Here is a 15,395-nt window from a genome sequence, read left to right as displayed (position 1 = left end):
AAGAATAAACTTAAGAGCTACACTGTCTTTTTCTTTAAACTATAAAAACATTTTGCATACTTCTTTCTTCTGACCACACCTACATAAGGTAAAGGGTTTAAAAATCCTATAGGGGGGCCCTCCCTGGTGGCACAGCGGGTTAAAGCACAGCACTGAGAAGCTAAAGCCACTGCAGCATGAGTTCAAACCCCGCCAGCCCTGGAGGTGACCCACTGGCACGGCAGACCTCTCCTGACCCACCTGCTGCTCCTCTCAGCAGCGTACTTCATCGGTCAGCCTGTTCTGCTCCCCACTATGAGTCTGGTGAATCCTCTCACCACCCCTGCACCTCTGGCCTGTACCCTAGTTCTGTATACATAAATAAATAAATCTTAAAAAAAAAAAATCCTGGAGGATAAGGCTACTAGGGCTAATGAGACCCAGAAAAAGGGCTCCCAAGCAAGCTGAATCATTAACTTACATTCTTAAGTTCTGCTTACCTAACTGGAAATTAAGTAAATAAGAAGATACCATTATGTTACAGAATAATAACATCAAATATTAAATTCAGAAAGGTAGAATATTTAAAAGGTATTTCTTACTTGATTTTGATTCCTCACTAGAATCTGACTAGTAACATAAATTTAACATCCTTGACCAGCAACTTAAGTGGAGAAACATTTTTTTTATTACAAAGTTTGTAGAAACATTTTTTACAAGATTACAGCTTAGCAAAAAAGTGAGGTAAAAAAGGGAAGGCAGGGAAAGGACTGAAAGAGACAGAACACACAATCTCAAAGGAAATGCATTAACATCACTATCATGTGGGCTCTGTAAGATAGCAGGTTCTAGGTAACAGCAATTGGATATAAGAGGGAGTGATAAGAAAACTCATGCATTTAGGCATGGGGTTATGACACATTTGAAACATACCATTTAAGTATTAAAATTACAAACAAGTTCCAGACTGCCAACTAATACCTAGATATAGTGCTGAAACAGAACTAAATTGCATGGTAACTGACCAACAAATCGCTCCTCTGATTGAAACAATGACTTTTTTCAACTATTTTATTGCTTTTAACATTCGGTTTACTTAGTTATTTCTCAACCATGATGACAAAAAATTCAGACAACATGCCTTTTTGTTACCACTATACTCTTACCTGTATCATGCCATCAAACTGGTACATACAAAGGCCCAATTCTGCCATACTTGGTTTAAAAAGTTCACGAAGTCTATAATCTTGCATTAATTTAACAAATACACAGAAAGCTTCTTCTTCTGGCATCTACATTGGGAGGAAGAAAGCAACACAGTATTTTGTGATATACAAGTAAGAATTATATATAAAACAAGTACCCATTCATTCTAAGTATTTAGTTAAATGCCTCTTAAGTGGCCATGTGATGTAATGATAACAACAGTGAATCAAAACCAGAAGTCTCTAACCTCTGTTCTATCACAGAGAATGAAAAGTTAAACCAATTTTACAACCTCTAAGACCAATCGCCTTGCTTACCTAATTCATTAATTTGACCAACAAAGATTCATTCAAAGTCAGATATTTATTTCATTTTAATCATATTACATTATAATTATAGTTATTCAAAGTCAGATACATATACCAGTGACAAATACAATGTCTACCCTCTAGGAGCTTGTATTTTCTAGTGGTGGGAGAGATACAAGACATGAATAAATAAATTAAAACACGTCAGATGATGATGAATACAACAGAAAGAAGATAAAGTAGGGTACCAGAATGCTGGGGACACAAACTGCTATTTATGTCAGTAGGTCAAGCACAGTCCCTTGATAAGGGAACAGAATACTCAAGGAAGCAAACAACAGTCCCAGGAGAGTATAGAAAGACCATGAAATGGAGTGATGATTGGTGTGCTCAGGGAATAAGCTACCATAGGGATAACAGAATTAAGGGTAGAGATATAAGTAGAACTGAGGCTATGGAGAACAAGTATCAGTGAAACAAATTACAAAGGGCTGTAGATGACACTATAAGGCAAATATAGCGATGAAATCAAAGATGTGATGTGCTAGTTAAATTTTTCTTACATAAGCATCTTAAATATTCAACTACTGAAACAAAGGTTCACCCATGTATTTATCAGCTGAAATCACCTTGTGTGCCATTTGCATGCCTAACACATTTTGCAAAACCAGCACCAATTTGACTTGGTCTCTGTGGATATTATTTAACTACCAACAGTATCTAGAAGACCATGAAGTAATTTTTTTTCTCCAATTCTTGTCATGTTTTTCAGTGATGGAATCTGTTAAATAAGAGCCCACACCGCCCCTGATACAAGTTATCATTATGACTTTATTAAGAGACCAAGGACTTTTCGTTATTGGACTGCAGCCTTTTTTTTTTTTTTTTTTTGGTCTCATAAAATTAGAGATCATCTCAAGTTAAAGCTCCAGCATCAAAAGTTAACACTCTAGCTATTTTCTTGCTATTATGGTGATAGAGGTGTTGCTACTAATTATCTAGATTTTAAAAGGAAAGTAATTATTTTAGGAAATATACACAAACCAGATTAGGTACTTTGGATACAAAAGTGAATTAGTAAGAGTAATTTCTAACTGTTTGGAATTTAGAGTCTAGAGATGAAGACAGACAACTAATCAACAGCAACATTTAAGTTACTCTTTAATTTAAAATAACGATCTCAAATGTATGTCAAATATTTCCCAATGTCATTAAAACACCTGGACAACATCTTAAAAATAAAATGTTTTATATTATTAAAAAAAATAATAACTCTGTTTTTATAACTGACTTTAAGGGAGCACCGCGGGGATTGCTCATGGGCATACAACACATCTTAAATTTGGGACACAAAGCAAATATCAAGACTAAGCTTGATATTATAAGAGTAAACTGAAGTTTGCTGTCACAGAGAAGAAGAATCTGGAAATGATAATATTTATTGAGCACTACTGGATGGCAGGCCCTTATGCTATATACATGTATTTTTCCATTAAATTATTTCACACACACAAAAAGAGGAAACCTCAAATGATTTCTGGGCATTCTCCTTACGAAGACTGTTTCTGTTAACAATACATTTTTTCTGGTTTTGACACAACCAAGCACAGAAGCCAATAGTTAACTCTCTTTTTTTAAAAAAGATTTATTTATTCATACAGAACTGGGGTACAGGCCAGAGATGCAGAGGGTGAGACACAGTGGGGAGCAGAACAGGCAGATGGAGGAAGTACACTGCTGAGGGGAGCAGCGGGCGGGTCAGGAGAGGTCTGCCAGTCCTGTGGATCTCTTCCGGGGCAGGCAGGGATCGAACTCATGCAGAAGTGGCTCAAGCTTCTTAGTGCTGTGCTTTAACCCACTGTGCCACCAGGGAGGGCCCAAGAGTTAACTCTTGATGACAACTGTGCCTCCTTCCTTCCTCAACATTTACAGACACAATTCTGCCTTGGAGACCATCTTTATCAATCCAATCACTATATTCTAAGTGATTCATGACAGTCACAGAAGTACCAGATCCAGAACTTTCATCTTGTGTGGTGCTATTGCTCCCTTTAATTTAACCCCATTCCCAACCTTCCATAAACCTTTTCCACAGCACTTTCTGAAATTCTAATTTACTATCAACACTCCTACCTATATCTTTAATCACTTTTTGAAAATGTTCTTACTCTAACTGAAATCTGTCTCTCCCATAAGAATACTTCAACACAGACACCTGGCTTTCCCTTAAGGTAACTGTCTTGTCTCCCCTGGTGTTGGAAGGAACAAACGATTAGAGAGCTGTGAGTCCCTCCTGGAGTCTCACTGCCATGTCTACAACATTAACAGTTCCTTTCTCTGAAACACATACCCACAAATATCAACCATCACTAACCTCTACAACCTTCAGGTCACACCCCTCCCCACCCAAAAGCAACCACACATTTTCATGAAGATAATTTCCTGTCTAGCAGATGTTTGTCTCCCTTTCTTCAAATGATCCTAGCAGGCAGTTGTTAGTTAAGGCTCTAGAGCCATATACCACGTAAAGATCAAATCCCACTTAACTGATAGGTGATCGTTAGTAAATCATTTAACTTCTCTGTTGCCCACTTTTACCACCTATCAAAAGATAATAGTATTTATTTCACAGAGTTGCAATGAAGACTAGTACAAAAACATTTACAGTGTTCTGATCTTGCAAGAACTTTCATTCATACAGCACTAACTTTCTACTGTTCCTAACTCCTGTGCTCACTTTGCAGCCTATGTTCATTTTATTCAATCAAATCCACATTAGTTTCTGACTCTCTCTCTCATATTCCCATCATTTCATTTGAAAAACTTCACCTCTGTATAAATCCAACTCTACAACTACACTGAGACATCAGAAAGTGATTGCATAAAAAACCCAAAACTAGTCTCCTCAAGTTTCTAAATCTCTATTCAACTCTAAACTAATCACTTGTTTACAGTTTCAATTTATTTCTCCATAGAAGCAATTAGAAGAGAATTTTTCCATTCTTACACACTGATCCTACCGGCATCTACACCCTTGTCAATGTTTCTAAGCTACAGTTGTGGAAGGCAATAGAGCATAGAATATAAGAGTAAGCTTTGGAAACAAAAAGGGGCTTTTCGATCTGCTTGTACCACACTTTCTAAATTGTGGCTCTGGGCTATTAAGTGATTGTTGTTATGGGAGAGTATTAGATGCCACTGACAATAATAAAGTAAATCAACCACTGAAAGAACCACATCAGCACCAGCACTAGCACTGCCTGTAGACCTGTAGAGTCTTGAAGGAAAGTGTGATGGCCACTTAAGGTTCCCAGAGAAGAACGGTCAACTATCATGAGACTTATATCTCAAGTAGGAGAAACTGCTCTTAAATGCTCAACAGAAATGACTATTCAAAAGTTATAATGGCATAATATGAAATTAAAAGGAAGAGAATTAATGCAAAAATCATTAGGCTAAAAACTGGGATATCTGAGTTCAGTAATGAAAAGCCTACCAATGTACCAATTATAAGTGTAGGGTAATCACAACTGTGCAAAACTGCTACATCTCAATATTAATAAATCATATTTTGTTTTTGTTATTTGTAATTTAATGTCACCCAGAAATGGACAAATATCATGCAACTAGAAGCAACTCTTATAAGACAAAGTGAAAATCAGGCATTTTTACTATAAAAGCTTATCTGACATCAATTTCTGTTTGTTTTTTAGTTGTTTGCTTTTAATAAAAAGGACAGGCTTAGAGAAAGGAGAAAGAAAAAGAGGCACCAGCATAGTCACAAATGGGCAGGAGAGCTGCTGATATTAGGTTCTTGCTACAAGAAAAAGTAATGTGTATATTCCTGATAGTTACAGAGCTTTAAAACTTAAACAGAACTGTTAAGAAACTGAAGCAAAGCATCTGGACAGCTTTTGTCTCTTCTGCTTTTATCTACTAAGGTACGTTCTTACTGAACTGGGCTTTACATATTATCTGGGTCTTCTTAAAAACAGAATGAATCTGAAAGCAGACAGTATTAGCTAATTAAGGCTCGAAGAGAGAAGTTAATTATCTAGACCAAGTTCATAGAAACGCTGCAAAAGTGAGATGCAAAAACCAGCCTATTCGATTCAAATCAAGAACTTAACTGGATTTACAATACTTGTATTAGCTTAATTAACTTACCTGCATTAGCAATAATCCAACTATAAATGCACTTCCTTGACAGTAACCAACCTCACGGTCCACTAAAGAATAGGCCTAAAAAGTAAAAAATGTTCAAAATACTTAAACACAATATATTATACCTTTCTCCTATAAAATCCTAAAAAAATGTTGAGATGTTATCCTATAAATATTTAAAATGCAAATGTTTTATTGCATAATTAAAAAAAAATCTCCAAATTAGAAATTGGCTATTCCTAAGGCAAAGAAAAAAAAAAGGAATTTTTACCTAGAAAAGTATGGATGTTTTAAAAGCACTGAAGAGCATACATTATATAGATGCACATAATATACATTATAAAAATAAAATTAAATTAGGGTTAAGATAAAGCAAAGCTGAAATCTTTTAATAAGCAGCCAATATTTTTATAAAGGTAGTTGAAAGGGAAGGAACTATAGAAAAGAGGAAAATAATTTAAATAAAATATTACAAAAGCATAAATGCTTTTAAGGATTTCCAACAATACTGGCCATAGCAACCAATGGTGCAATTCCCAAGTGAATTAATTCATTTTCATAGAGTACCTCTATGAAATAGCTATGGTATAGGTTATTTTTAGTCAACTAATATAATGAATATTTTAATAAATTCTTCAAACTAGACAGTAATGTAGCATCAAAATCAAAGAAGAAAGTATGAATTCATAATCAAAGCAACTGGTTACTAGGGTGAATACTTCACTGTGGGCAATACACCACGTCAGTATTGAGAATTTATTTCATTTCAAAAAGTGAATAAATAGGACTTACCTTCATTACATTAAATAAAACCTCTTGTCCAAGGCTATCTTTTTCCTTAAAAAAGTTGTGTTCAGGATAAGTTCTAGCAATGTCCCTTCGGATCAATTTTTCACAAGGTGAGGTCATTTTCAGGAGCTCTGAATACTGATCCTTAATTGGCATACTTTGTGCACTGCATAAAAGTTGCCAAACTATTGCTCTAAAGTGGTGGGGTATTCCTTTACGAACAAGTTCCTAAAAATAAAAGTGAGTAAAATTTTTTAAATGAATTCTTTAAGTTTGCTAGCTTGAAGCCAAAGAAAATTTACTGGGGTTAAAGTAGGGTAGAAAACTTTATGAAATTTATTAACTCAAAACACTAGATTTGTAACACTATGAAACTAGGGTTACAGTTTGGTCCTTGAGTGTATTCTGTCTGGCCAGTGGGACAAAAATGCCATTGATAAATTCTTATCATTTCACTTGAGATGTGGCCTCTAAAAGTATTAAGCACTTGATAATCTGCAGAATACTGAATGATAGTCCATTCAGGTCAAAATCTTTCACAAAGGGCTCCCAGAAAAAAAAAGGTGGTACAAAAGGTTATTATGTCTCAGCACTACAAAGCTATCCATAGCCACTGCAACAAGAGTTCCATCCCTGGCCAGCGAGGTGACCCACATGGTGCAGCTCCTACTGCTCCCCTCAGCAGTGTATTTCATTCATTCTGCCTGTTCTGTTTCCCACTCTGTCTCTGATGAATCCTCTCACACTCATACCTCTGGCCTACACCCCAGAAATCTTTAAAAAAATAAAATAATGCACAGCAGCAAAGCACTAATAATTCAAGATGCAGAATGTCTCAATTTCATTTCTGAATCTATAAAATGAAAGTATTCGATTTCTCAAACATCTTTCAGCTACATACTTCTACCAATAGGCGATCTCTCTAACAACTTCTATCTATAAATAAAAACTTGAGATCAAAAATAAATTAAAACATATAAATCATTCCTCTTCATTCTATCCCTTATTAATTCATGTCTTATACCCTTGAGGTTAAAAGGAATAATTTCAACAAATACCTTAACTTGTTTTTCCTTCTTTTTTCGCACATCTTCCCATTCATTAACAATTCTTCCCCAAAGAATCCAAGAATCTTCTTCAAGGTGGCTGAGGTTGCTTGAGGCTGATGAACTTGACACAAGGGAGGAGCCACTGTTTCTTCTTGACCCATTTACTGATCTTAATGACTTACTATCCGTCTCTAACAATCTAGAACACAATTAAAAATTGTTCGAGATAATCTCACAGTGACACTAAATGAAGTAATGAAGATATATATAATTTCACTACAGCAATTTAGTCATTATTTAAAATATGTGTAATTTTGATTGGCATCTATAAAATAACTACTGCATTTTCATCTAGGATAGTAATTTCAAAATTTGAAATAATGAACTTTTAACTATTTTGGTGATATTAACCCCATCATAACTTCCCTTCACCTACATTACAAATTAAAAGCAGGAGAAATCTGGTGAGCAAAATGGTTCAGAGGGCTTCAGAAAAAAGTAGCTGTACTTGGAGATGTGAAACAAATTCTTTGAAAGAACTAATCTTATCAGGTTTACAATACACCTATCACTAAAAGAAAGGCAAGGCCATACAGCTCAACCCAATGCTACTTTTTATTTCATCTTATCCACGAACAACAAATTTATCCAAATAAAAGATTTTATACAGTAAGTAAAAAATTGTACTATTACTAGTGTTAAAATTGGAAGATTTCACTGATTTGTTTATATATGCATAAATATATGTATATTTACAATTCTGACTTCTCTTGAAAAATAAAGACAGGTCAAAACAAAGTCCACATTCCTGCACGAAAATTTTTTTTTCCCTGAGTGATGTGAGTTCTTTGTATATCTTTGTGATCAATCCCTTATCAGTTGTGTGAAGTGCAAAAATTTTCTCCCAATCAGTAGGGGGTCTTTTTGTTCTGGTTAATGTTTCTTTTGCTGTACAGAGCTTTTTTTTTTTTTTTTTCCCATACAGAACTGAGGTATAGGCCAGAGGTGCAGGGGCAGTGAGAGACTTCACCAGAGACAAAATGGGGAACAGAACAGGCCGACTGACAAAGTACACTGTTGAGGGGAGCAGTGGGCAGGTCAGGAGAGGTCTGCTGCGCCATGTGGGTCACCTCTGGGGCAGGGATTGAACTCATGCTGAAGTGGCTTTATCTTCTTAGTGCTGTGCTTAAACCCGCTGCGCCACCAGGGAGGGCCCTATACAGAGCTTTTTAAATTTGATGTAGTCCCAGCTGTTTATCCTTTCCTTCATTTTCTTTGCTTTGGGGGATGAGTCTTTAAAGATGCTAGTGAGATGTCTTGTAGTGTTTTACCCATATTTTCTTCTATATATTTTATTTTATTCAGGTCTTATGTTCAGTTTGAGTTGAGTTTTGTGTATGGCGTGAGGTAGTGATTTAGTTTCATTCTTTTGCATGTAGCAGTCCACTTTTTCCAGCACCATTTATTGAACAAACTATCTTGTTCCACTGAATATTCTTTGCTCTTTTGTCAAAATATTATTCAGCAAAAAAAAAAAAAAAAAAAGGATAGCCTAATGCCATTCAGGGATCATGTTCTGTGAAATAAGTCAGAAAGAAAAGATTGAATGGTTTCACTTATAGGGAGAATATAGGGAAACCAAATAAGGGATCAGGGAATAAGATAAAAACAATTAAAAAATAAAACAAAAATAACCAAACAACTATAAATCAGAGACATTATGCAGGGGAGGCGGTAGGTGAGGATACAAGACGAGGGCAGGAAGAGTTCACAAGGGACTGAGGTGATGGTGTTGGGTAAATTGGTAGTGGGAATTCTCTGGGGATGACACCTGATATAAAATGTATACAAACAAAGAAATTAGAAAAAAAAAGAAACAATAGGATACAGCTGAATAGGAGCTTTTCCCTTTCCTGAAGGACTTTAATCCACTCAGTCTCCATAATTTGTACTGTCTCACCAAAGCTTGGGCCAACTAGCAGCTACTTTTATGACTATGTTGCAATGGCTTTATTGTTTTATGGTACACATTTTTTTTTTTTTTTACTGAGGCAACATTGGTTTACAATACTGTATGAGCAAGAGGTATCGGATCACACCTCTGCAGACGCACGTTACTACACCACACCCACAGTCCTCCCTCATAGTGCACTGGGCTCCTCCCCTTATCTGGTGGCCTCAATTCCATAGTCAGGCTTGTGAACTCTTCACTCTTAATGTCCTGCTGGAAACTGTTTTAGGCCCCTTTGTTATCTATAGAAAGATGGGTTAAGGTAATTTTAGAGCTCCATCCCACAGTGCATCACAACATTAAATCTACTTTTCTCACTTACTACGGCTTATAAAAGAGAGGTTGGAAAAGTGGCTATATCATAATAAACTGTAAATTATACGTAATTCAAATAAGAATCCTAAAACATCTACTTGTGTATTTAATGTGGCTACCATTCACTTCTGGTAATTCCTTCAGAATATTATCTACTTAGGTCATAAGAAATGCTCAACACTCATTCATAAACTATAAAAACTAACAGACACACATATAGGTCAAACTCTATTTAGCAGATAGTCATACCCTTTGCAGTCATATTTCTATCTTACTCATCTTTACAACCCTGAGTTCATTTAGTTCAGTGCAAAGCGCATTAAATACTGATGGAATTAAAATAAATACTCTGGCAACATTCTTTAAAACCCAGATAGGTCATATCTAAGACAATAATTGTAAAATGAATAATTCTACCCTATTCATGGGATAATTTGATGCATTTTATGGCAATAATAATTCAAATAAAATGTCCCAAATATAGGTAGAACAGAAAAATTCATACAGTCAAATAAAGGGACAATTATTTGCTTGCTATTAATATTCTTTACTAGAAAAAAATTAATGATATTGTTTTACATTAAGTGTTGTTTTTTCCATATATTTCAACAAGTTCATAATATTGTTTTATGGAGAAACACAGTATACTTACAAAGGTAATTTTATGTATGATTGAACCCTACAAAGTGAGGAGGGATCATAAGGGGTTAGGTGGGGGACTATGGATGTGTTGGTGGTGGTGTGGTGTGTTAACAACTTAAGTGCAGTGGGGGAATCCAACACCTCTAAATCATATGAAACATGGTAAACCAATGTTACCTCAATACAGAAATTAGTAAATAAATTCTAACTGGAATATACAGATAAACTTTACTAGAATTGTACCTAATTTCTTCATTTCACTTACCCATTGAATACTTGCATATGCAATTAATAAATGACAACAGGGACTTCCCTGGTGGCACAACCGATTCAAGTGCAGCACTATGAAGCTATATACAGCCATTGCAGCATGAGTTCAATCCCCGGCCAGGGAGGTGACCCACTTGGTGCAACAGACCTCTCCTGTCCCACCTGCTGTTCCCCTCAGCAGTTTATTTCAGTGGCTCTACCTGGTCTGCTACCTACTCTGTCTCTAGTGAATCCTCTTACTCCCCCCACCTCCACCTCACACCTCTGGTCTGTACCCTAGTTCTTCTATGCATAAATAAAAAACCTTTTTTTAAAAAAATAATCAACAGGACCATCAGTACAGACTTGCAGTTAAAAATATATATATACTGGTGCTTCCTAAACTAAATCTACAATGGAAGTACTAATAAAAAAGGATCTAAACAGGTTTTAGAAAGCCAGAAAAGTCTGAGAGATCACCAATTTGCAGCTCTTAGGATGAGCAGGAATGCCAAGTGAATTCATGGCTGAATTTTTAAAAAAATTATCTAGACTATAGAAAAATTTTAAAAAATTATCTAGACTCAGAAAATAGTTTTTACTGAGGACTGCAGTGGTAGTGAGGGGAGCAAGGGGAGGTGGGTAAGGACTGTTAATGAGTATGTGGTTTCTTTGGAGGGTGAAGAAATGATCCAAAATTGACTGTGGAATAGTTATACATCTCTGAATATGCAATACACTCGGTTAATTGTACATTCTGACTGAACAAATGCTATGGCATATGAATTACATCCCAATAAAGCTGCTTTATGGAAAAAAAAAAAGAACAGGCAAATATGTTTATGGCAATATAAATCAGAAGACTGCTTTTGCTATATTAACTTTTATCTATTTTGCAAAGAGAATAAAGTATGAATACTACTGCGTTTCTTCCTTTACAAAACTTTTGGTCATTTCAGCATATTATAGAATTTTCTAAAGGAAAGCTTGATTGTCAATGCTAGAGGTATTTTTTTATTTTTATAATAGTTTATTTTGATATCTTTTCGTGCCTTTTACCATTTCAGTTGTAACCCCCATAGGCTTCCTATCACCAATTCATCTGTGTGTCATCATCATAGTCCCATGCACTCCCCTCCAACACCCATTTATGATCCCATTCCCTACTCCACCCCCATAAAATGTCTCTGGTATATAATTGTTCATAATTATTTCCCACACACCCCCTCCCCAGGTCCTTTATGCTCCTGCTATGAGTGGAACCATCCAATATATTTCCTTTTCTTTCTGGCTTATTTTACTAAGCATGATCCCTTTCAGCTCCATCCTTGCTGCAAAAGGCATGAGTTTAACTTTTTTGATTGCTGAGTAATAATCCATTGTGTATATGTACCGCATCTTTTTAATCAAGTCATCTACTTTGGGCATTTGGGTTGAATACTTGTATTTCCTATTGTAAATAAAGCAGCAATAAGGGTGGGGGTGCAGGTGTCTTTTTGAATCAGTTTTTTGTATCTTTTGGGTAGATATCTAGATGTAGGATTGCTGGGTCATATGGAAGCTCCATTTTTAGCAGTTTGAGAAACCTCCTAACAGTTTTCCATCGTGGTTGTACTAGTTTTCAGTTCCACCAGCAATGTGGGGGAGTTCCTTTTTCTCCACATCCTCACCAACATTTGCTAGTTGTTTTAAGATGTGCCATTCTCACTGGTGTGAGGTGGTATCTCATTGTGGTTTAAATCTGCATTTCCTTAGTTGCCCACCTGCATTTCTAGAGGCGTTTTTTTAAGATTCATTTTATTTATGCATACAGAACTGGAGTACAGGCCAGAGATTCAGGGACAGCAAGACAGAGACAGAGTGGGGAGCAGAACCAGAAGATCAACAAAGTATCCTGCGGGCAAGCCAGGAGTGATATGTTTCGCATTGTGGGTCACCTCCCTGGCTGGGGCTCCAACACGAGCATAAGTGGCTGCAGCTACCTTGCAATGCTGCACCACCAGCGGACCCTGAATGCTATAGGAATAATGAAGTCATTCTGTCTGGTTTGAGAGGTTTTTCTACTCTCAGTACAAGTCAATCACACTGGGAAATCAATTTCATATTCACTGCGAATAAATATGTACATTTTACAAATAGAGAGAGCCATGTTTTTATTCACTATCACTGAACACATTGATGAAACAATGTGTCCTAAAGAATCCTAAACACGTTGCCACCTAGTTTCAATATGATTAAAGTATTCTGACATGGTAGTAGAAGGTGCATGCTTCCTGAAAATATAAGTAATTTCCAAAAATTTGAGCCCAGCAATTGAGAAAATTCTAATACAATATCATTCACTGGTCATGAGCTACTGAGAAATCAATTCCAAAGTTACTCTCTTATTTTCATTTTTCAGAAAATAGGTTCACTGCCATACCTAAATTTATTGCAATCAAATTACTTCCTTCTCTATCACAATTGTTTTATGACTAAAAAAAAACTCATCAGATTACAGCAGAAAATATTGACCTATCAGGATTATTGCAATCCATAATCCAAGATATTCCCCATAGGGTTGTGTGTTCTCCGGGTCATTCTTATCTGTCACTACTATATAACAACCCACAAGCCCAAATTTACTCATTCTTCCAAATGCTATCAGACTAAAACATCAAGGTGGATATCTATAAACTGAGTAATATATAATCCTCAGTTTCCTAATTAGCCAACTAACAACAAATTTCTGTTAGATTCCTTCTAAGAGTTGTAAGAAAAATGGCTACAGAGTAGTACAGTAACATACAAGGGAAGGTGTGAACTTATACCCCTAAATCATATACAGCGCTACAAACCAATTAACCTCAATAAAACAAGTAATTTAACAAATAGCTATCGTCCACATTTTCTGAAGTAAGTATGCCAAAGTCATTTACAGTAGAACCTTAAACAGTATCAAAAAATGTAAGGAATCTATCTAGGATTGGTTACTTCCAGAAGCTTAGAATATTTGGCAGAGAGAAAGATTTCTAGTTCCTTGATAAAAAGGACTAAATTTAGAACAAGAGAAATGCCAACAGAGTAGTTCAGATCCTAGATTGTCTTCACCATATCTTTGCTCCTAATAATTGAAACTCCTCACCAAGGGCCTTCAATCTAAGGAAAACAGCAGTGTGCCCTTCATGGCAGGCATGTGAGAAAAAAAGAACAGACTGTGTGTGGGAACATGTATTTGATAAACATCAAAGCTAAAGTACAATACTGAGACTGAAAATTGTGAAGAGAAAGAATGGGTTCTTGGGTATTTGGAATTTGAAGTACTTAGGGGACATCTATAAAAATTTAAAGCTCTGAAGAGAGGTGAGGGTCAAGAAATCTGGCAATTATTTGCAAATAACTGATAGTAAACTTTTTTAATATCCTATTTTCCTACTGATAACAGAGCACTTGGTACTATGTAACCTGTCAGTAAGGAGCTAAGTAAGGGTCTGAGGAAGAAAAACACTATCCAGTATGTAACAAACATAGCTGGAAAGCTAAGTATATTGTCAAATATTGCTAAAGAAGCAGCTTTTCATACATTGGGTTCAAACATGAGCTGAACTGTAGACCAAAGAAACTGTACACCAATGAAACTGTAAGAATGTGCTGAGAGGCTTTCCCAGGTAGTGCAATGGGTTAGGACGCAGCGCTGCAAGCTCACTGCAACTGCTTCAGCATGAGTTCCATCCCCAGCCAGGGAAGTGACCCACATGACACAGCAGACTTCTCCTGTCTCGCCAGCTGCTCCCCTCAGCAGTGTGCTTCATTAATCTGCCTGTTCTGCTCCCCAGTCTCTGGTGAATGCTCTCACTGTCCCTGCACCTCTGGCCTGTGGCCCAATTCTGTATGCATAAATAAACAAATCTTTATAAAAACGTGCTGACTGGACTGTGACGATGGCACATGGGGGATTTGATGATGGGAAGCTCATGAGGATTACAACTGAGATGGAAAAAGGCATGATGTAAAAATAAGCTTATATTAAGTTTTTAAAAAGTGCTGAAACTGGTAGCAACAAAATACACCTACCTCAAAGGAGTCAGACCCTTTCACATCAACACCAATAAATACAAATTTATGCCTCGGGCCATAGAAATAAAGACAAAATTAAGAGAGAACACAAGGAAATTAGCACAGAAAACAATTCCCAGACAGTTCAAAAGAAAGGACTATAAACGACAGGGCTCTTCCAGCCCTGAAAGCAGAGACTGTTCTTTTCTTTTTACGAGTAAGGTAAATACAGGAGTATTCTGGAGAATACCTCTCAAATACTCCAACCTGAAACTGATAGTCTGGAGGTTACCTGGTAGCCATCCCAGCAGACAAACACTGCAGACTTAACTGTCCCACTTTCTAATTTTGAGAGAGATAGGTTGAAGCCAAGTTAGTTATAACAAAGAGTAGTATAACATTCTTTTAATTCATTATATACCTATCATCAGATTCACCAGGAAATCAGACTGGTGCAAAAATTAAAACAATCCGCTGTTAAAGAGCCTGAGTGGGGCCCTCCCTGGTGGCACAGCAGGTTAAAGCACTGCACTAAGAAGCTAAAGCCACTTCAGCATGAGTTCGATTCCCGCCTGCCCTGGAGGAGATCCACATGGTGTGGCAGACCTCTCCTGACCCGCCCGCTGCTCCCCTCAGCAGTGGACTTCA

General features: G+C 36.5%; 1 protein-coding gene across 5 annotated transcripts in view; it reads right to left on the bottom strand.

Annotated features, from left to right (window-relative positions):
* The window catches only part of EVI5 (ecotropic viral integration site 5), a 157,694-nt gene that overhangs the window by 111,673 nt on the left and 30,626 nt on the right, over positions 1-15,395 (bottom strand). For all 5 annotated transcript variants that reach the window (XM_012730167.1, XM_012730166.1, XM_012730168.1 and 2 more), the window contains exons 3-6: positions 7,505-7,694; positions 6,450-6,674; positions 5,661-5,735; positions 1,146-1,271 (exon numbers count right to left, since the gene is read on the bottom strand). In XM_012730167.1, the coding sequence (XP_012585621.1) occupies positions 1,146-1,271; positions 5,661-5,735; positions 6,450-6,674; positions 7,505-7,694 (616 nt within the window). The remainder of the gene's footprint in view (positions 1-1,145; positions 1,272-5,660; positions 5,736-6,449; positions 6,675-7,504; positions 7,695-15,395) is intronic.

This window comes from Condylura cristata, unplaced genomic scaffold (genome assembly GCF_000260355.1).
Source record: "Condylura cristata isolate star-nosed mole 26May11 unplaced genomic scaffold, ConCri1.0 scaffold00026, whole genome shotgun sequence".
In the NCBI taxonomy this organism is placed as follows: domain Eukaryota; kingdom Metazoa; phylum Chordata; class Mammalia; order Eulipotyphla; family Talpidae; genus Condylura; species Condylura cristata.
Note: the sequence above shows the minus strand (reverse complement) of the source record. Positions and strands in the feature narration are given on the sequence as shown.